Source organism: Cystoisospora suis (assembly GCF_002600585.1).
Source record: "Cystoisospora suis strain Wien I chromosome Unknown contig_404, whole genome shotgun sequence".
Taxonomy (NCBI): Eukaryota; Apicomplexa; class Conoidasida; order Eucoccidiorida; family Sarcocystidae; genus Cystoisospora; species Cystoisospora suis.
Window position 1 is genome coordinate 74,168 of NW_027153205.1, and position 22,247 is coordinate 96,414.

Below are 22,247 nucleotides of genomic sequence, written 5' to 3' on the forward strand. Positions count from 1 at the left end.
CCTTGTGCACTAAGCGGCTACTGCAAAATACTATTGTTACTGATAGATCATCGCTCGACAGGGCAGGAATGAGCCGTGAAAAGTATGAACAAGAATGATGGAGTGCCGCTCGGACCTTATAGAACTCGGCTGCGGCATATACACTTGTAGCTACGTAATGTTTCCTCCTCGTGGCAGGAGTGTCTCTCGACCTGGAGGGGGTTAACTGGCGAACCCGAAGGCGAGAGTTGCTGCCGTGGAATTTGTCTAGACGGCCGCGGCTTATAGAGGAGCTGCTAGATGACTCCAGGTGTGCCACAGCTGAAATCGAGGTGTAGTGTGTGCGCTCACGGCGGGCTGCAGCGTGCTTCTGAGAGGCTCCTTGTCGAAAAGTAAGCTATGCTCGCTCTAAAAAACGCAATTAACTTCGGGTTTTTTTCCTGTCTCTGAAGCAGAATTCTCTCCAGAAGAGTCTCGAACGACACTGACGAAGCGTTCATGCTTTCAGCGGTAAGCGACCAGGACCCGATGTACGTGCTGTCCCGCTTGACAGCTCCTCGTTTCTACCGTACTTCTCCGGTGTCAGGTCACAACACGTCAGGCGGTGAAGGGAGCAGATCAGCAGCGACACTTGGTCGCTTTGTTAGTGGCTCGTGAGGCCTTCAAGAGCGACAAAGTGTCGTGTTCCATACGTACGCGCCGCTCTCTGCTCTGTGACGGGTAGCGATCAGCCGGGTTTTCCACATGAACCGCCACTCCCTAGCTCGTGTTCTTTTGCCCAGCTTTTCACTGTAACTCTTCGTTCAGTTTTTCGTTTTCTTTATCTGAAGTAGAATCCCGCCGTCATGTCGCGTAGCTTTCCGCCGGTCCCGTGCATCCAAATCCCCACATGCAAGTCAAGTGTCACACACAGACGCACACGCAGTTTAGCACGGCGTCGTTCTGCAGCGAGGAGGTCATGCGATCTACTTTTCAACAACTGCATTCATTGCTGCAACTTCTCTGCGTACTTGAGCGCTGCAGTCTAACTTCCCTACGGACTCTCGAGAAGGCAGTCATTCAAGTCAGTCCTGCTTGTTACCTTGTATGGTGAAACAGTGATCTTCAGGAGCATGATTTCATCGGAGTCTCCTCCCAAATGCAGTGATGCGCCTCAGTCTCCTGGGGAAGGACAATTCAAACGGATTTCGATCCAGAGCGTCTCCTTCACCGAAGAAGGAGTAAAGAAAGAAGAGCAATCTGCCCCGACAGCACCGTTAACAGCGCATGCGGCGGTTCAGTTGTGTAGAGAACGCCTACTGAGGGAGAATGGAGAAGGCCTAAACCTTCCATTTGAACAGTAAGGAAACTCCTGACTCTCCAGAGGACGAGGAGACCTCGTTGGTCCTTTTAGACTCTCAGATCTTTTGAGCCCAGAGTTTGGTGACGACGTGCATGTGGCTGAAGACTCCTAGCGCGTACCTACAGCATGGCTTTCTTCAAAAATATATTTCCCCATGAGCAAACACGGATAAACACAGTTTGTCTTCCGAGAGGTCGTCAGGTGCCCTTCGTCTCTTGTTGCCTCGAGTGTACGTACACCGCTAATCGCACCGTTCAAGTTGTGGGTCCGAGGGTGATGTACTTCAGTGTAACAACTGGAACAAGCCAGGCTATCGCCGCCACTGTATGTTCTCGGAAACCATATAGGCATGGCAGCTCGTTGTTTTTGATGTGTGTTTCAAACAACCTTCGCATACAGAATTACCACCTCAATCTTCCTGCTTCTCCTTTGCTTTGCTTCTCTTCCTCCTCACAGTGTTCTGTACGCCTCTTTTGAGAGCCCTGATCAAGCCCGAGTTTGCTTACAAGCCTTAGAAGCCGAAAAAGAACTTTCTCCAGAGCAGCATCGTACGACACTGCTCATCGCGAAAAAGCGTAGCACGAAGAAGTCTTCTTCAGATAAACAGGGAGAAGAAGAACACTCAACATCTGATGCAAGTACGGAGATCGAGGCGGCAAACTGGGAAGTTTGGCAGGAGCAGACACCAGGAGATTTCAAAAGCGTTCTCCCGAGAATCTGCATGTGGGTTCATTCGATTCTCTCAATCTTTTCTCCTTGTTCTTCTATGTTTCAGTCTCCTGTCTTGACACCGAACCGGGTGTACATACTGCACAACTGCTCCCTCGTCCTTCATATTCCATTACGTCTCAGTGTTGTCCCATACGTGGAGAAAGCGACAGTCTTGTTTCAGCTGTGTATGTACCTGTTGCTTCTTATCTCTTGATCAGAGAAAAGTCGAGCCTCTGAGAAAGAGACAGAAGTTCAACCCATTCCTCTCTCTCCTCCTTAGAAATAGGCCGGATGTTCTCTTTTATTTTTTGTTTTCCGTTTCCCGTAAAATAAGTGACAGCATTCCTTGCATGCAGTGCCCTAAAATCCCGCATACGCGTGTTGTGTGGAGCGTGCCTATCTATCCGTCTATCTAATCATGCAATGCAGATATATATGTATATATATGCGCACACGGAGTACGCTTTCCGATGAAAACGCATCCACCTGGCGTCAGTGACTCAAGCTGACGTATATACGTATATACATATATATATCTAGTGGTATTATGTGCCTGCAGGTGTATCTGTCTTCGCAGAACTATTCTCGTACTGTCCTGTGAGAACAGCCCAGACAGAAGCTGGTCCTTCTGTTTCACTTCTTTCTTTTTTCCTTTCTGTCCAGAGTCCTCCAGTCAGATCATCTTTCCCTCTTGCGGAAGAAGCTTAGCTTCTACAAGAATTCTCTCTATCTCATTGCTCGCTTGATCGAATCTTTTGATCTTGGTCGTCAAGCCCATAGAGAAGCCTAGTCTCGTGCCTTTGTCAACGTCCAGTCCATCTTTCTTTCTGAGTCGACGTCCTTCCTTTCCTTCCTGTTGGTTTGTCTCTCGGGAAGTTTTAAGAAGATTCTGGCAAGATGGTTCAGCATAAGAGAAAGAGCGAGGAAGCGTCTTTGACGCCCAACAAGAATAAACAGCCGGAACCAAAAAAGCTTTCTCCGGGGAAAGTCGAACTAACTCCGGATGATGTCCTCTGCGTCGATTGTATACGATGTCTTGGTGCAGATCTACCAACTGTAAGGATACCCGAGACTGTTTCTCTATCCTTCTCTTCTTTACACACATCATACATTCTTATATCTCTTCTCAGGTCTAATCAGAGAAGTGTATGTACGTATGTATGCTTGGATGGATGTATCTTCTCCGAAGATCTACCTATCTATATATGGGGGGAGACCGGTATCTGTGTTTCTCAGGTCCATGTGTGTACATGTATAAGCACAGCAGGCTCGTGATACATGTGCTTTTTTTCTCACCGGAATGAAGCCTCCATACCCGACTTCAATCATCGGCGCAGCTTGCTCCTACAGCTGATACACGGACTATACATATGCAGATAGCAACATGTATACGCGCGTGTATATATACATATATATGTAGAGATATGTAGATGGAAATTTGTGAAGAATAATGCATGAACCAATGGGATGTATGGATTAAAGGTTCATTTCTTTCTCCCTTTCTCTCCCCTGTGTTAGATTGCGAAGAGCGGTCATCCGGGTGCGCCTATGGGAATGGCCCCTATGGCGCATGCGTTATGGGGCTACGTCATGAAGTATTCGGGGAAACATCCTGACTGGATGAATCGAGACCGATTTGTTCTCTCGAATGGACACGCATGTGCACTCTTGTACTCTATGTTACACCTTACAGGTAAGAGCAAGATCATCTTTAGAAGAAACCATGACAACATCATTCGTCGAGTTCTCCGTCATACCGTCCCCTTGTGTCGTTTCATTTCTATCCATTTTTTCTTGTTACTTCCTTCTTCTTCCCCTCGTTCTGTCTTCTTCTCACACGAGTTACACCGTATATATACTTGTATATATAGAGAGAGGAGATGCAGATGATCTCCAGGTGCTCTTTCGAAGACTTGTGAATGCCTTTGTCCCTTTCTAACGTATCTCTCCGAGTCCCAAGAAATGTAACACTCCCATCTGGTCTTGATGGTTCCCCTCTCTGTGTCTTTAGGGTGTAAGGGTGTTTTCCGCTTTGCCCCCCCTGATTCTCGCCAAGTAATGACTCTTTTTTGTTGCATTCTGCCTTCTTTCAAAACTTGGTCTCGGCCGAGAATCCTTCTTCATTTCTTTCGTGAGGAGGTTCTTTCTCCGTTTCTACCGGGTGGTCTCTTCTTGCTCTTCCTTCTGTTGATCGTTTCTGTGTTTAGGCTATGATATGTCTCTTGATGATCTCCGTCACTTTCGACAGCTCGATAGCAAGACTCCTGGACACCCTGAAGCTCACTACTCCGCAGGCATTGAAACAACCACGGGTAAGATACAATATGAAGAGATACACCCCATCCACAGAAAGGAAAAGAATGGCAATGATGGTAGTGGGTCTGTGTTAACTCCTTCATTTTCTTCAGGAAGATCTTGTATCTGTTTCTTCTCTTCTCCTTTAGTGCGGAGGAGTTATCATACGGTATCATCCTTCATAAGGGGAGGCAAGGGGGTGGGCCATTGTACATCTTCCGTATTTCACAGTGGTCGTAACATTCACCGGGTTTACCTTACCTAGCTAGACTACCAAACTTACGTGCTTGTGGGAGATACGTATGACTGGACATGCTCCTCCGGGGGATGGCTCCTTCGTAAAAGATAGAGCAGTAAGAAGCGCAGCCGGAAGCATAGGGAACACACCGCTCACCATCATAAGATACTACAGCATATGTACATATACGTCGTCACATACACATATATGCATCCCTATGTAAGGCTGCGTGTCCATATATATACTTACATATATTCATATACATATGTGTATGATGCGACTGTGGTCTTGGGGTGCGTAGGTATGATTACCTAGTGTGAAGCGCTTTGCGTTCTCGGATGTGAAGATTCCTTTGTATTTCTTCGCGTTTCCACTCGCTTGTCTCTTCTCTTTTCTCTTGTCTTCTCCCTCTCAGGTCCTCTAGGGCAGGGTATCAGCAATGCGGTGGGTATGGCCATTGCCTCGCATCACATGGGAGAGAAGTTCAACAAGCCTGACTTTCCGCTGTTTGATAATCACACCTTCGTCTTCTGCGGAGATGGATGCCTAGAAGAAGGTATGAACAAGAACGCTGTCCTGACGAAGTGTCTCTCTACACCTTTGTACATGTGTGTAGATACGCCAGTTCAAAATTTCCCCCAGGGACGGAGATCAAGTGCACCGCAAGGCACTTCACGCGGGGGATTATGAATGCCCTCATGATTACTAGAACCGTCTAGTTGTGAATAGAAGATACGTAATACTACCAGAACACAGCCTACAAACCGTAAGACGGAGAAACGTGTTAAGGTCACATCAGAGACAAAGCTTGGTCCTGCTGAAAGGTTGACTGTCTAAAGTTTCTTTGTTTCACCTTCTCTTCGTTTTTGTGTTCTCTTTCTATCTGTCTATCCTTTATCCATCTGTCTACGTACCCTTTCCCTTATCTTTAACTTCGTTTCTCTCTTCTTTTGTTGTCTTTGCTTTTTGTGCAGGTGTATCGGGAGAAGCATGTTCGTTGGCTGGTCATCTGGGTTTATCTCGCTTGATCGTTCTGTATGATGATAATGAAATTACCATTGATGGAAAGATCGATCTGTCTTTCTCTGAGAATGTTCAGCAGAGATTTAAGGCCTACAACTGGCATGTCGATGTTGTGCAGGATGGTAATCATGACGTTAGGGGAATCGTTGAGGTGAGTCACTACATCTACTTCTTCGTCTTTCTTTTCTTCTTCCTCGAAATGTCCCCCCCTCTCTCTTTCTTCCTCTCTTTAACTTGACTTCTTTCGTTGCACGCCATTGCTGTTGTTGCATGGCACCCCATGGTGCGCCCTGTCATAGGCCCGCCGTCATTCTCGTTATGATGAGTGTCTTCTGTACGTCGCGCATGCACCGATCACAGTGAGAACTCGGAACCGGCAGATACTTCATGAACGCGATTTACTTTCATTCGATAGCTGTGTGAAACGTAGATATCTTTTGGCTCAAAACAAAGCAGAGACATGCCTATCCTGAATCTGTGCGCCTACACATGCAAATCTATCTATCGATCTATCTATTCACCATCCTCTCTCATCAAGCTAGTCCCGGTGTGCGTACATATATGCTCTCGCTATCCATCAGTACCTACTCGTCGCGATGTTGAAAGAGGAAAACAGTCACATGTTCTGTATGGACTTCCTAATGGCCTACAGGCGATCAAGCACGCGAAGAAGCGGACAGACAAGCCTACACTGATTTGCGTGAGAACGACAATCGGATTTTGCTCTGTTAAAGCTGGCACAGCGAAAGTTCACGGCTCACCTCTATCTGAAGACGAACTGAAACAGCTTAAAGAAAAGCTTGGTTTCAAGCCGGATGAAATGCTACAGATCCCTGATCCTGTAAAAGATGTAAGTGATGTGCTACTCTTATGTACATAAATACATGTCTATATATATATGTATAGGTATAATCTCTACCAGACGTGTACTCTCAAACAGGTGTCCCTCACTCATACATGCATGCATGCATCCCTATTGGTGTTCTGAACACATACGTGTATGTGTAGCTACACATACAGCAGACAGACCGGTACGTAGATAGATGGATAAGTATGTTCTTGTCATCTATAGACACGAATGCGGATGTACGTTGTCTTTGTGTTGATACAAATATATATATATATTTATGTAAGTCTTTTTAATCGTGAAACTGACTTTGTCGCGGTTGTTGAGTTAGGACAGTCGGAGACAGAGGCTTTTTGCGTCCAGTTAACGGCAAGTGCCTCGAAGATCAGTCTTTTCTGTTTTGGGGGTGTTTCTACAACTGACGGAGAGAGGAAAGTTAACGAAGCAAACAGACATTCTTAGACAGACACATAGAGAATGACCGAAAGAGTTCACAGTCGAGAGAAAGCAATAGATGGATGCACCCTCAAGGACTCATGTATACACACGCACACATACATACATACGTACATACATACATACATACGTACGTACATACATACATACTCATGGGACTTGTACATGATTCAGTCTATCTATCTATCTGTTTGTACACTCCTTTCTTTCTTTTTCTTGTCCTTAGTTTTATGGAGAAGTGCAGAAGAGAGGTGAAGGACTTGTGGAGGAATGGAACAAACTGTTTAAGAATTACAAGGAGAAATATCCAACTGAGGCAGCGGAGATTGAAAGAATGTTTAAAAGAGATGTGAAGAAGGAAGTCTTTGAGAGTCTTGAAGAACTTGGAAAGAAAGCCAAGGAGAAAGCAGATTCCACAAGAGCGCACTCCGGAGCTATGCTCAACGGCATCAAGAGCCATATGCCAGAGCTCGTACGTACATTTCTTTCTTTCATGAGAGTATTCCGTGCTGTGTCTCTATATCAGTTTTCACCTTCACTCTAGTCATAGATATATGTTTACATAGATGTACACATATATCTTTATAGTGTCGCTATGCATCTCTCCAGATATCCACCTTCTCTATGTCTTCGTCTCCTGTCCTGGGTTCGTTGTTAGCGTGCTTTAGGGATCTTTCACGCGCATGTGTATGTCTGGGTACGTATGACGTATGTATATATGGATATGTGGTGTATGTACGTCGCATGGATATAGTTACTCCTCATGAAAGCCGTGTACGGATGCGTTCTTCCTCGTTTCCTGTTGTTGTTTGTGAATGCAATAGGTGTCAGTGCAGTGCACGATGTGAAGATATAACTGCTTGGCAGTGACTGCTATATATGTGTATATCTGTAGCAACCCTTAGATAAAAGATAACATATTTCAAAATTGGATGTACTTTCCATTCAATTCGTAGGCCCTCGGAAAAAAGAACCGTCGGATAGAGAACGGGAAAAGAGAGCAGACAATCTTCACGGCGACGCGATCTACTAAGTTTGGATACATCGCCTGTTTACTGTCCCGCGTACATGTCGCTCATATAGGATCCTCCAACACGTACATACACATCTATGCATCTGCGTCCTCTCCTCGTTCTGTCTTTCAGATTTCCTGTCTTTTCAATCTGAATAGAGGTTTTTCCTCCTTTCCCTCATTCTCCCTTATGTGACTTGGTTGTGCTTCTCACCTTGTCTCTTGTATAATAGATAGGAGGAAGCGCAGATCTGACAGGATCCAACTGTACAGATCTGAAAGGAGAATCGTACATGAAGTCATCAGATAAACTTGCTCGATACATTCACTTTGGAGTCCGAGAACATGGAATGATGGCTATATGCAATGGCCTCTATCACTACGGGTGCTTCCGCCCTTTCGGTGCAACGTTTCTCAACTTCGTTACATACGCCTGGGGAGCTACAAGACTTTCAGCTCTCTCCAAATGTGGATGTCTAGTGATTGCTACGCATGATTCCATTGAGCTTGGACAAGACGGGCCTACACATCAACCTGTTGAAGTTCTCGCCCTCTGTCGTGCTACTCCGAATATTGTCGAAATCCGCCCTGCAGGTAAGCAAGAGTTCGCGGTACCTGGTAGTATATGTAAGTATGCATGCATGCACTTGCAGCCGCACATATGTTAGACACTAGGAGATAGCGAAAAGAGAGGGGACGTGAATGAAGCTATAAGGTAGAGATCAGGGGGCATCGTGAGTGCTGCGCTGAGGCAGGGTCTTACAGTTTGAGAGGATAATAGAGGGGGATTTGTGGTGTGTCTCTGAGGCTAGTACAAGTGTAGGGAGTAGCAGTGTCTCCATGTATATCTGTGTGTAGATATGTATATAAATGTACATGACACCTTGGCAGACATGGAGGGTCTAGATTGCTTTGTTGTCCATGTGAGTAGTGATATTTTGCAGGTGGAAAGACGTTTGTCGAGCTGATGGTGTCGTTATATGTATTCATCGATCTATATACATATGTATATGCAGAGTGTGCGTGGGTGTATGCCAAGGGACAAAGAAACATATGATGAGATAGGGACTTGTAGAGGGTCTACCCTCTTGTAGAGGCTATGGAAGTTGACAGTGCCATAGATCCGAATATATGTATCATGCCTACCTCTCGATCCATATTCTCTCTTTGGAGCAGGACAAGAGTGTCCTTCTGTTAATGTGATGAGATGTGTGTGCGGTTCTCTTTCTCTTTTTCGTTGACGTGTCAGATGGCACTGAGGTCGCAGGAGCTTACGCTGTATGGCTACGGGACGAGCTTCATCGCGTAACAGTTCTTTCTCTTTGTAGGAGCTCTGTACCTGTAGTTGAAGGGACGTGCTTTGATAGCGTTGCCAAGGGTGCTTATATCCTTTCTGACTTTGCAAATAACAATAAAAAGAAGGTAACAAGCAGTCTCTGGTGTTCCGCTTGTCGTCTTCTCTTTTCATGGCAGTCCACACAATCTTCAATTCAACACAGTCGAAAACTTCACGTACAATAAGATATCAGATAGATTTCGCCTCTGTGTATACATGCGTATATCATCAGGTAGTGTATCTCCCCTTATGTCAGTGTATGTGGAAGCGACGTACTAAGGAGGAGAAATGCATAACTAGATACGTATGTTTGTTGTCGGAGCCATGTATGTGAAATGGTCATGATGACTTCCGATGTTTCTCTTTAGTCGTTAAAACGACGACACCCACCCTTCCCAGAGGCCCTGGCTATCACTTCACTATTACTACTGGAAAGACGACCCTGGCTGGGACTGCGCGCATGCAGTGTAGCTATCAGAAAGTTCAGTGAGTTTGAGTAGACAATGCCTTCATGCTGCGAATTCACATGACATATATACACATGAACACAGGCATCCACCTGCCCATCAATCGTGCACGACAAAGACATAAACTCTCTCTCGGTATGCATATGTAGACAAGTATGCATGCGCAGGTCTCGTAGGAGGCGTGGGTAGACAGATAGACGTGTTGATGTTCGTGTTTACGTCATGGGAGGTATGATCTGACTTCTCTTGTATCTCCTCCCTTCTTCGATATACAGATATGAAGTTCGTTTCTCGGGGTGTCTTTCCTTCAGCGTGAGAGCGATTTCCTGGGAGAAACACACATTTTCGCCATCTCTCTTGACAATCCTTCTCTTCTTCGGCTTCGTTTTCTTTGCCTCTTCAGGTCATCATCGGAGGGAGTGGTAGTGAAGTTCATTTCTGTGTGGAAGCAGCAGAGATTCTAAGAAAGAAAGGATGGGATTGTCGTGTCGTCTCTGTTCCCTCATGGACTCTCTTTGATGAGCAACCAGCTGAGTATCGAAACCAGGTCATGTGTATCAGTGACAGGAAGAAAGGAGCTGTTCTCACTGCTTATGTTGAAGCAGCATCGACATTCGGTAAGCTAGCAGCCATCGATACTCGAGACGTTCTTATAGTAGCGCTTCCTCCCCCCGTCCCAGCGACTCCTTTAGCTATAGGCATGTGGCAAATAAAGTCCAAAAGAGAGAAGTATGCATTCATATACTTTTTCTGTATCTCTCTGTACAAGCATATACAGTCAAATAAACGTGGTATGAGAACTTGTGCATGTATCTATTTATCTATCTTGAATTCACTTATCTATCTCAAATCTATATATCGATCTTTAATCGAGCTGTCTATCTATCGGTCTTCAATCTATCTATCTAATTGCTTCTGCAAGGTGTCATTCCAAGGACACCGTCGCTTTCTTCATATGCAGCCAAGTAGAACTACTCCCTCTCTTTTCCACTTTTATTTGCTGAATCAATCAAGTAGACCTTCATTTCTTTCTAATAAGCGTATCTTTCTATCTTGCGAGTGCCTACCGCCTCGTTGGCGTCTAGTGAAATATCCCCGCGGGTTAGTCAGTCTGTGTCTAGTCTGCTCGCACGGACTTCTTCTCGATGGACGGTAGTTAGTCATCTATCTCCTTCTTCATCACCAGACACGAGTGAAAGAGATAGATAGCTTACTTCGAGTTTCCTCGAGTTGTGTCTTCTTATTATTTCTCTTCGATAGTTCCACACAGGAGCTCGTCTAACTAATCAAGAAAGCGACGAGAGAGTACAGATATATAGAAAGCACATGAAGATCTCCATCCATCCCCCCCTTTGTCGTTTGTTTCTTGTTCTACCCTATGTTAGAGAGATGAATGAAGCATGCACCAAACCGATCATACCCCGTCATTCTAGCAGATGAGACATGATCCTCCTCTCTCCTTTTCTTTCTTCGTCTCTCTTGCTTTCTGTCTGGTAGGATGGGATAAGTACTTTGATGTTCATATAGGAATGACGACCTTCGGAAATAGTGCACCAGGGAAGGTTCTTTACGACCACTTCGGCTTCACACCAGAAAAGATAGCAAAGAAGATCGAAGATTATCGATGTGAATTCTGAAGAAGAACGCTCGCTTTCTTCAGAGAAGAAAAAGGAGGAGGTCTCTGGGAGATGTCATTGTCGTCTCCTAAAGTTCAGAGTTGCTTGCAGAACTCTTTTCTCTTCGAAAATGTACAGTGAAAAGAGGTAAACAGGATCACGAAGATGATGTCTCCGGGGTGTACAAAGAAAGGAAAGATGAAGAAAGAGGAGAGTGAGGTCTGTGCTTCATCTCAAGCAGAGATGATAAGATAGATAGATAGATCGTCTTGGTGTTCTTGAAGTGTATCCACAGTAGGAGTGAAAGAAAGAAAGTATGAAGTGTGCGTGGAGATCTAGAGGATCGTTTATTTTTCTTATTTCATCTTTTTTTTCTTAGAGAGAAGTGAACGGAGAATCTTATTATTTTGTTGGTATTCTTGTTGTTCTCGCATTTCTCGTCGGATAGCGTCATCTCGCTCATCCGCTGCTCTAGACACGGAAGGAAGGGTTCACTCTCTTCGTCTACCCTCAAAGAAGAGAAGGACGGAAGAAAAGAGGGCAAAGATGGAGAAGAGAAGAAAAAGAGAAAGACGAGGCTTGACTCATTCCCCTATGGAAAGAAAAGGAGAGAAGGAGAGTCTGCGAAGCCGTATGGGCGATATCTTAACTGTCCCAAGAGATGTACTGTGTGTTCAAGCATTCAGCCATAAAGAAGAGGCAAGAGTAGTAGTCGTAGCAGTACTCCTTGCCCTAGCTGAAACTTTGTTTCTGCATGCATGCATCATGCATGCGCTCGAAAGAGGCGCATAGTTCCAAAGTGTTCCCCGTGTAATAGCGAATATTCTGTCGTGTTTGAGATCAATAGGAAGAAGACTCTTCATTTCCCCTGTTGTTTTCATCTCTCTATAATACATATCAGAAGGAGAAAGTCATCGGTCATGAAGATAGAAGTGACGTTCCGTTCTCGCTCTTCTTTCTTCTTTTCACCCACCCGATCTTTCTCTTCCGTTCTGTCCTGGCCTTTCCTTGAGGGCTATCCTTTTCTTTTTTTTTTTTTAACTAGAGAGCTAGGAATGTTGGAAGCCTAAGTGATAATACACCCGCTGTTACCCCGACTGCATGGTTACAGCCATCTGGTTCTTTAGGTGTATGTACGCCTGTATGTGTGTGTATACTCACGGGTGTTTTAGCTTGGTTGTATGCATGCATCAACAGTTTCTCCTTCCTTTGTCGGTGACGACCTTTTAACAAGACAGGAAGATTGACAGAAAACCTATCCTTTACGCTTTCTTCTGACGGCAAAACTCTTCCTGCTCTTTTGCCTCTCTGTCGCATGTTGGAGAAGATCGAGATAGTTGCCGGGTTTATATGGCCTGTTGTGTTTGATTCTATTTGCATTCACTGGAAGCCTTCACTTTTTCGGTCTGGTCTCAAGTGTCAGTTGGGTGTTTCTATCACACTAAAGAATCCAGTTGATTTCTACGGAGGCTGTATGTAGTCTGTATGTACACCTACACCTGGGGAAACTGCATGCGAACCCTCGCACGATCTGGCGTCGGATCATGGTTATTATTACCGAGTGAGATACAGTTCACGCTAACAGATTGTCCCACTTCTCTTCATACGACAGAAAAGAGCCGTTTAGCTGCCAGTCTACCGTGAGAGAGCTGTGATCAACAAAGGAATCCATACCCCTTCTGCAATCTCTCTACAGAGGTAGACGTGTGATACAGCTCCATGCGTGTATAGGACAGAGAAATCGATGAGTAGATGGAACTATTCAACTGATACCTGGGGTGTCATACCCAGAGAGAAAGAAATAGACACCAAGTGGAGGTCGCCGCAGAATCAAATTCAAAAGCCTGGATGCATGCAGGCGTGCATCATAAGAGAAATCTCATTACTGGAGTGACGATGACACTTAAGTCTCAGTTTCTGAAGTTATCTTTCAAGGAGCTACCCCCAGAGAAACTGCATGACTTCGCACGGTTGAAATTAATTCTTGTTGACCTGTTTTCCACCACTCGGAAGATATCAACACATGCAAGACAAGTGTTCGAAGAGAGCGAAGAAAGACCGCCGGATTTCAAATACACCAACCAAAGACAGACAAGAAAAGATAAACGGGCTGAACGTCTGACTGATTTCGCTGCGTCCGTCCCCTCTCCTAAACACTGCCTTCAAGCATCGCCCAGGAAAGACCGAACGTCACATACCCTTTACCAATACCACCCCCGAGACCTTTTGGAATCTTCTCTTTCCAGTGTGGGTGCATGCATGCATGCATGGGCAACTTGCCTGTCTGGGTAAGAGAGATGTATGCTGTGATGGAGTTGCATTGCTCACTTCGAAAAGAAACCCCCGCTACGACAAAGAGGGCCGCTCTTAGCTCGATGAAAGAGATCAAGGTAAAAGCAAGAAAGACAAAGTAGTATGGACAGTTTAGATCCATACGTCTTGTGATAACTACGTACGTTATATATGATGCAAATCTTGAACATCTGAGAGGATATTATCCGCCTGTCTAAGCAGTTGACTGCTCACCCCAAGAAGACCCAGTCAATACCAAACAACTACCTGCACGTAGAAGAAGAACTGCATACTTCAGAGAAACGAATATGTTCCTCACTCCTATATGCCATATACAAATACGTACGTGTCTGTATATACATGTTTACACAACTTATCATAGGCAGGCCTGCGGGATTAGAATCGAAAAGAGGAAGTGCCGATGAGTGGACCGAAGAGGAAGGAGTGAAGGGGTGATAACGAGTATCAAAACAGAAGCTCTCATCAAAGTATCTACACATCGATGTCTCAGTCTCTCTTCTTTCTCCCTCTCTCTTTTCTTTTCATTAGAAAATGAGGCAGAAGTATCCTTAACGTGAACTTCATGCAGGTTATCTTTCACGTGTATCATCTACCGCGTCACAAGAGAAGATGACCAGAGACAACACACAACCCCGTCACGCCCATCCCTTCATTTTCCTCGCCACCTGTGACCTCTCTCACTCCTCTTTACTGTGTGTGTTGAAATGAAAGGTTATCTCTTCACTCTATCGCTTCATAAGAATGGTATCAATAAGGCCGAAATCTAAAGCCTCTTGTGCATTCATGAATAACCCTCCACATCTGCAAACTTCCTTCTCTATATCTTTCCCTGTCCTTCTTCGTCTTTCTCTCCTATTCATCCTTTCTTCTCCTCCTCCTTCTTCTCTCTCCTTCTCTCCTTCTCCTTCTCTTTCCTCATCGTAATCTTCCGTCTTTCTATCTCCTGCGACGGAGAGAAAGTCTCTCGCACATTCCGATCCTTCCACAGCAGATACATCGGGAGGTTGCACCTCAGGAACTTGGGAAGACAAGAAAGAAGCACTGACTGCTGATAAAGAAGATGACGAAGAAGGTATTGAAGAAAGCCTCGATTGATTTCTCGGATTACAAAACTTCGAGAGATACTCGAAAACTAAATCTTGAACATTCTCTACTTCACGACTTTGGGCATCGAGCTCTATCGCTTGGCCATGCGCACTACCTATAGAGAGGAAATAGGAAGGCAGAAGAACAGAAGAAAAGAAAGCACACATTTCAGAAGGGGGTGAGCAGCTTTCGCTTCTTCTCTGTACATCCTTATTAGTATTCCTATCAGCAGCATCAACCGTGAACTTTCCTGTGCAAAACAAGATAAAAGAGAGGGGGGAGAGATGACGGAGAATCGTCTCCTTTACAAGCTGCCTTATATGCATGAAGTTGTAATGTCAGTCCACGTTGAATGAAAACCGGCTTCTTTCTACTGAAAGAAAGAGAAGAATCTCGACCGTCCATCCGTATGTCTATCCACCTATGCACATATGAATGTGTACGGAAGAGATGTTTAAGCGTCATCAGTCTATACATGTGTACTGCCTAGAGACCCTAGATGATATCTAGAAATACTCATGGAAAACTGGATATCCATTTGTATCACCCTAAGTCCGCCTTTTCTCCCTCTCTCTCCTTCCCTCCCCCGTTGATCAATGCAACAATCCAAGAAGGAGGAGGGGCAACTCTCTAAGAAGAGTATTCCTTGGAGCCTTGCACAGGAAAGCGGTGAAGATACCTGCACACGTGAATATGAATATATACATGTCCGTGAAAAGAGAGAAGGAAGCATTCTTCTGAAAACTCGATTCCCCGATTAATGTGTATGTCCAGGAGGAGTTGAGAATACCTACAAAAAAGAGAAGAAGCGAAGGATACACATGTACGTGAAGAGTCACAAAGTCGAAGAAGTTGTGCAGGAAAAGCAGAAGAGGATATACCTACCCTCGACTTGCTGAAGAGAAATACGTGAAGCTGGGAAGGCCCTCCTCAGGCCAGGAGTTCCTGCAGCTAGAAGAAGAGCTGCGACTCCTCCAGCCTGCCCGGTACACGTTGTAATAACTTCACACGGAAGGCTTTGCATGATGTTCAATACTGACAATGCTGTACATACACCACACACAGGAAGACAGGACAACAGAAACAGAAACTCACAAAATAACTCTTCAGTCCTGCATGCATGCATAAAGACATTCGTCACGGAAGTCTCAAAACCTGGAAAGAGAAAAAAGCATACATCAGTGAGACCCAACGGTCACGTGTCCATACCTCCGCAGCTGCATATATATATATATACCTATATGTACATAGTCCGTTCAGTCTTCTTTAGAAGTCTGCTGGGAGTAGATTCACGAGAGTCTACGTTACGGTCCATACACGCGTGCTTATACGCTCAGTTTCCGTAAAAGGATGGAAGCACGTATGTGAAACACTGAGGTCTCCCTTCAACACTCGACAGAAACACCACCTTCCATGGTTCTCTAGGTACATGATTATACATATAGATGTACTTACATAAATATATGTCTATATGCGTATACATACATACATACGCATGTACAGAACGGACATACACGCACACTATACTTGTGCATATGGACCCCTCGCCAACTGCTCGCTGTTGAGAAGGTGTATAGAAACGCTCGGGCGGGAGTGACGGACACGGTGAAGAAGACACGAAGACCTCCCAGCACGAAAGAAAGAGACAAGGGCAACGCGGAGAAAAAAGAAGAAGACGGCTATTCTTTGAGGAGAGAGGCGGAGAACAGGTGAGAGACGTGAACAGAAAGACCTCACTGCAGCACTTGATTCTCCGACAGACCTGTAACTCAATCAAAAAGAAGAAACGAAATCTGAACGTAATAGAAAAAGATGCCGCTGTACATACACTCCACGTTTCACCGAGTCCGCGAAGCAACAAAGTGATATTCCCACAACAAGAAGAAAGGAGAAGAGGAAGAAGAAAAATGTCATGGGGTTCGTTACTATGATACAGACAGTTTACACGAAAGTATACGATGATCGAGGCATGTACATCCAAAGCCGCCTTTACCTGCTGTAACGGATCCACCCGGCGAATTGATGAGAATCTCGACAGGTGGAAGCGAAACCTGACGAGATGGATGAATATCGCACATGTCTCCTGTTCTCCTTCTTCTTTGACGGCTTCTCTTCTTCAACCTCCTAGCCGAGCTTTCTCTCTTTCTTTCTTTTAACCGACTGCTCCGCAAAACAAGGACTGATTCTCTTAACCTTCTTTCTTTCACAAAAGAGTCTTCATTTTCTTCTTCTTCTTCACCTTCACTATCTAGCTTCTCCATCGCATCCTTTCTTTCATTTGTAGGCACGTGTTCTTCGTGTTCATCCCTGCGTCGCTTCCGTCCTTCATCTACATCACCTCCTCCTTCTTGAGCTTCTTCTTTTTTTCTTCTCTCATCAAAATGAGGAGGTGTCTCTCCTTCTTTCTCTTCTCCGTCCTTTTTCTTCTCGCCTAGAAACTCTCCTTGGTTACCTTTGTGATCCTGTGTTCTGGATCGAAGTTTCTCTAAAGACGTTTCTTCGTTACTCCATGAGGCTGGGAGCAAGCCTTCACTGCGACGAGCTGTGGCTACACTCGAGTTTGGGGTGGACGGAGAAGGAGACTGAGAGAGAAAGAGAAGTTGAGCGATTAAAGCTGAAGCGACATCATCTGTCAACGAAGACTGAAGAAGAATTGTACGACGACGATTGAAGAGCCACGATAAAACATCCATGTGATTCCCTTCACCCTTCGTATCTTCCACGGTCGGTAGAAAGACCTGAAAAACAAAGACCTCGACAAACTCTCTATCCCCCATCGGTCTGTATCTACATGTCTGTCTACCCTGCTGTTCACCTTGGTGCTCACTTCCCTCTCTCTCTCTCTCTTCTGGGGCCTTGAATTTCTTCTTTCTTTGACTTGCACCCAGTAGAAATCTCCCTGCATATGATGTGCCTTGTCCTTACGGCTTCAGCACGGCTAATCTATATACCTAACCTACAGAAAAGGAGCTCTTTCTACGAACTGACTCTCCTTGGATCCCTTTTTAAACACGCTACTTTCTTCTCTTTTCTTGTCGTCAAGCCTACATCCTTTTTCACGGAAGGTCCTTCTTGTCTTCCTGCCTCTCCTCTCGCACTCAGCTCGAGAAAAAAGGTCTTTCAGCCTCCACAGACTCTCTGTACCTCGCTCATGTACACGGCTTTCCAACATACCTAGGACGCATACTGATATAGACGCCATATACGCCTGCCTGTATAATCACATGCATGCATCTGTCTATATGCGTCCATATCTATCTCTATCACGCTATCTGCAGACGGTTCTACGCATAACCACCGATGAGATCTAGCCCCAGATTTCCGCCCTTCATCAGTGACACCTTTGCAAAGGGAAGCACACGTACACACCGAGCAATGATCCTCCGTCTTTGAGAAAACACACGAGACTTCGAAAAGACACGTATGTCCTCTTGTTTGTTGCGTTTGAAACACCACAGTTACTGGAAGCCCGTGTCTCTTACAGATGGTGAAGGCGAAAAAACACGTCCAGGATGATAGTACATAGTTCCTCCTCCTCCTCCCCCCCAATCTCCATCCATGGTCATATAAAGAGATGTACATACACCCCAACGTCTTTGTGCCTTTGAGTTCCTCGTCTCCGTCGACGTTATCGTTTTCATCAGTTCACCGCCGTCACTCCAAAGGGGAAAAGAACCAGAAGGCTTCCAAGAACTCCGCCTATCGTACTCATCTGGCTTTCGCATCAAAGCGGACAATTTCTGGAGCGAAAGGAAGTCTCTTTCTCTCATTCTCTTTCGGCTCCACACTCCACATGAAGGGATAGAGAGACGGGCTTTGCCGAGAGCGGAGGGAAAAGGCAGATATAGAACGGACGGGAGTCCCTTGTGAAAAAACCGATGCGAAGGGGGGATGAAGTTCGCACGCAACAAGGCGACACTTTTCCTACTTCTTCTTCTCTCCCTTCCTATCAACAAAGAAGGATAGAAGCAGGTCTGAGAAAGACGAGCAGGAGTAGAGGAAAAGGAGGAAGACGCACTGCGACCGGCGAACCGTGAGGTCTGCCTGGATATCTCACTATCGATTCTTTCATGCAAAACCATGCTCGGATCAGCATGAAGAAAGACTTCTCTAGACAAATCCCCCAGCGAGACATCATCACCCTTTTGTGAACGCGCGGTGTTAATGAAAGACGAGGCACCATCCTTTGTCTTTCTCTCGGAGAGGAACGAGGAGGACGAGGATATGGAAGACGAAGAAGGGAAGGAGAAGGAGTCGATATCGATTGTACAGCTAGCTTGACCCCGAGAGCTCTGCCAGAGTCTGCTCAATCGTGAAAAAGCAGAAGAAAGACGACGTGCGGTTCCCTTCGTCGTGAAAGAACAGGAGTGAAATGGACGTGAAGGGATGCCTCCGTATGCAAAGACAGAGAAAGGAGGGAAGAAAACAGCGAGGTTAAGGTGAAAAGAAGAAGACGAAGAAGGAAAGAAGAAGAAAAGACGAAAGAGAAGAGAGATGAAAAGAAGTAAGGGAAGAGACACATTCCGCTGTCTCCTCATCTTCAACTGCGGAGTTTAACTCCGCTTATAATGGAGGTATCAAGAAGGAAAGGCGATCCTTACGGTCACTCCTCTCATGCAAACTTCTCTGTAATCATCACCCCCCCATCTTCTTCTCCCTCTATTGCACTTCTTTTTTCTTTTCATGATGAAAGCCTCGATCTCCTCTCCACGCTGTAGCTGATCAGATCTCTACCCTTCTCTCTATCTTTTCCTCCACCGTCCTGTTCCTTAGCAAATAGAAAACAATCTCTGCAGGAAGCTTAGCACATTTCGCTGTAGAGAGATATGCAGAACATACAAAAGGAGCTCTCTACGTATATATAGATCTAAAGAAGACGGAGGCAACCACATATACTTGAAATACAGGTATCTTGTAGGCTGTCCCCGTGGATCTGAATGAAAGCTGGTTCTCTCCTCTCGGTGTCACCCCTCCTCTGATCTGCGAAAAGGGGCAAGAAAGAGGAGAAGAAAAGAAGCAGTGGAAAACGAGAAGAGGAGATGTTTACCTATAAGCATTCAGTCAAGCGATCGTACGTAGATACAAATCTCCGTTGCGGAGACACTCGTATAGTTAGAAGGATCGGCACAGTGACCATGAAGTCCCGGAGGGCTTTTAGAAGAAAGAAGAAATTCTCTGAAGGATGAGAAGTTGAGAAACAAGAGGGAAAAAAGGGAGTATTTTGGAGGAAGGCGAAAGATCCTTAAATGTGAAAAGAAAGGGATTGTCACTGACCCTTCCCTCCCTTGACAATGTATCGTTTTCATCTTTCTTTGTTTCTTGAGAAAAACAGTCTTCTCTGTGTCGTCTCACTCCTTTCCTCCTTAGTAAGAATCTCTTCCATCCTTCTCTTCTTGTGCACGCAAGTAAAGGATCCAGCGACCTTGAAGAGATACCGGAAACCGAGAAAGCGAGCTTTCCTGCCGTTTCTTCAAGCTTCTGTCTCCTCATAGAAACGATAAGTAGGTAGGAAAGTACTGTAGATTATCGCTCAAGACAATTCTCTTTATTCTTGACTTTAGCCGTCGAAACCTATTCTTCCTTCCTTCAGTCCTTAGTAAGAGCGTAGACATAGATGGCATAGACATACAACAAGAAACACGCCTGGTGAATGTCCCTCTCTCCACGGCGGTCGGCCGACCACCGCGCACTGATGGATTTTCTCTGCCGTTGGATCTCTATCGAAAAATGAAGAGAATTAAGAAGAAGCTGGCTGGCTTGTTGTATGAAGAGGAGAAGTCGATTTTTATCTCTCTCTGTCCGTCTCTTCTTCAGAAGAGACAAGGTTTCGTAAATTCTGGGACTTAGGGTAGCCCACGTTTCAATCTATCTCTCCGGGTTGTTGCGCTGGTGGTTTTTTGGCTCGGAACTCCCTCATCCTTCAAGGAGGATGTCAGGCCTCATGCAACCTTAATGACTTTCCTTTTTCCCCCGTTGTCTTCACTTTTCTCTCTTTCTTTTCTTCCTTTCTCCATATATTGAGTCCTTTAGATTTCAAGAAAAGAAAAAGAGGAGGAGAGAAGGGGACCCGCCTGACGTAAGCTCTTTCTCCTTGGTGGGGAGGAGGGGAGGACGGAGGACTTTCTTCCCGTAAGCTTGCTTGATCGGGGGTGGAGGGCATCTCGAGTGTATATACACCTCGGTTTCCGTGGAAACGAAAGGAGAGCAGTTTTCACTTCTCCGGTAAATTCATTGTATAACTTCCGCCGATTTCATTTCTATTTGATTAGATCGTGTATGTCTCTACATGCGTATATATGTATATATGGGTGTATATACATGGATAGACCTGCATACATCTACCTTCTTAAGTTATGTATATTCAGATTGCTGTATCTGTGGTTACGGGTGATGCGATCATTCCTCTAAAGATTCGAGTGTATCTACAGTAATAGCCCATTGTCTGTACATCTTTCACTTTTTTCTCTCATATACACTCTTCGTCGGCCGAGTATGTATGTATGTATATTGTGTTTCTAGCTCTCTCTTCTTGTCCCCACGGTACTTCTTATTCTCCTTCTTTCTCTCGTCATTCTTCAGTTCTTTTCTTCCCACGAAGACGCTTCCATTTCGTCCACCACCTTCTTTTTCAGCATACGTCGCTGATTCCTCTTCTTTCTCCTCTATTTCTTTTTACTTTTTCCTGATTGAAGAAGAAAAGTAGAAACTTTCTGCTTGTTTCCAGTCAGGACACCACCTGCTTTCCTCACTTCTGTTGGGATTCCTTCGCCCCAGACGATGAAGGCTCTTTTCCCCTAGCAAGTATAGTAAAACGTGTGCGGTCATCTATCTACTTCCGATTACAAGTCTCGCTCTCTTTCTTTCAGACCTTCTCGACAAAGGAGTGTACCTGTATGCGCACCTCTACGTGTGTAGACAGCCTGCAGATCCATATATTGAATGCATGCATGTGCCCAAGTGTACCTGTGTATATTCTTGCTGAGAAAGCTTCTTCCTCTTTTCCTCTCGGTATGATGTCTACGAATAGAAAAAGTCACGTGTTTTCTCTTTCATTCTTCTTTTTCATTCCTCACTCTTGCGTGTGTCTCTTTGCTTGAATAGGATGAATGGCTCAGATCTCTCTAGACAGCGAGACGAGAAGAAAGTCGCTTCTTCCTCCTTGGTCGCTCCATCTCCCCCCCCCTTCTCTGCTGTACGTCAAGAGAGGATGTAGATCAAGGTACAGCAGGACGTGCATTGAAGCGTCTTCGCCTTCTTCTCTTCACCGTTGTCATTAACAGGATCGTCTCAAATCGTATCTCCGGGGAGAGTTGTTTCTTCCTCTTTGTTTTCTTTTTCCCGTCGTCTTCCACAATCAGCCCTGCCGAGTGGCACCAGGGAAAGTAGCAGACTAAGAGAGATCATAAGACAGACCTTTTCTCTCTTTCTTCTTTCTCGTCATCGTCTCCGGGTTGTTGTTGCTCTTCTTCCACAGCTCAAGACGGTGTTTAGCGTTATTCTTCTTCTTTCTTCTTCCTCTTTTCCTT

At 45.2% G+C, this 22,247-nt stretch overlaps 4 protein-coding genes across 4 annotated transcripts in view; 3 read left to right on the plus strand and 1 right to left on the minus strand.

Annotated features, from left to right (window-relative positions):
* The first annotated feature begins 374 nt into the window (after positions 1 to 374).
* CSUI_001025 (transketolase) lies at positions 375 to 12,334 on the plus strand. Its single transcript, XM_068061231.1, has 14 exons — positions 375 to 489; positions 1,078 to 1,318; positions 1,778 to 2,044; positions 2,696 to 3,088; positions 3,551 to 3,725; positions 4,240 to 4,344; positions 4,981 to 5,121; positions 5,540 to 5,739; positions 6,241 to 6,438; positions 7,118 to 7,363; positions 8,137 to 8,497; positions 9,153 to 9,325; positions 10,110 to 10,323; positions 11,204 to 12,334. The coding sequence occupies exons 4-14, from the start codon at positions 2,930 to 2,932 to the stop codon at positions 11,341 to 11,343; spliced, it is 2,112 nt and encodes a 703-aa protein (XP_067926794.1). The 5' UTR covers positions 375 to 489; positions 1,078 to 1,318; positions 1,778 to 2,044; positions 2,696 to 2,929; the 3' UTR covers positions 11,344 to 12,334.
* Positions 12,335 to 13,208: 874 nt separating this feature from the next.
* On the minus strand, positions 13,209 to 20,720 carry CSUI_001026 (atp-dependent clp protease proteolytic subunit). Its single transcript, XM_068061232.1, has 4 exons — positions 18,204 to 20,720; positions 16,715 to 17,459; positions 15,607 to 15,765; positions 13,209 to 14,832 (listed from the first exon to the last, which is right to left on the minus strand). Exons 1-4 carry the CDS (start codon positions 19,257 to 19,259, stop codon positions 14,813 to 14,815), a joined length of 1,980 nt encoding a protein of 659 aa, XP_067926795.1. The 5' UTR covers positions 19,260 to 20,720; the 3' UTR covers positions 13,209 to 14,812.
* Positions 20,347 to 22,153, plus strand: CSUI_001027 (uncharacterized protein; the record flags this gene model as incomplete). Its single annotated transcript, XM_068061233.1, has 2 exons — positions 20,347 to 20,850; positions 21,823 to 22,153. A coding segment is annotated over one exon (222 nt), but the record flags the coding sequence as incomplete, so codon positions are not given.
* The window catches only part of CSUI_001028 (histone lysine acetyltransferase myst-a), a gene marked incomplete at its 3' end in the record, with an annotated part of 8,904 nt that continues 8,479 nt past the window's right edge, over positions 21,823 to 22,247 (plus strand). Inside the window, exon 1 of the mRNA XM_068061234.1 lies at positions 21,823 to 21,917. The remainder of the gene's footprint in view (positions 21,918 to 22,247) is intronic.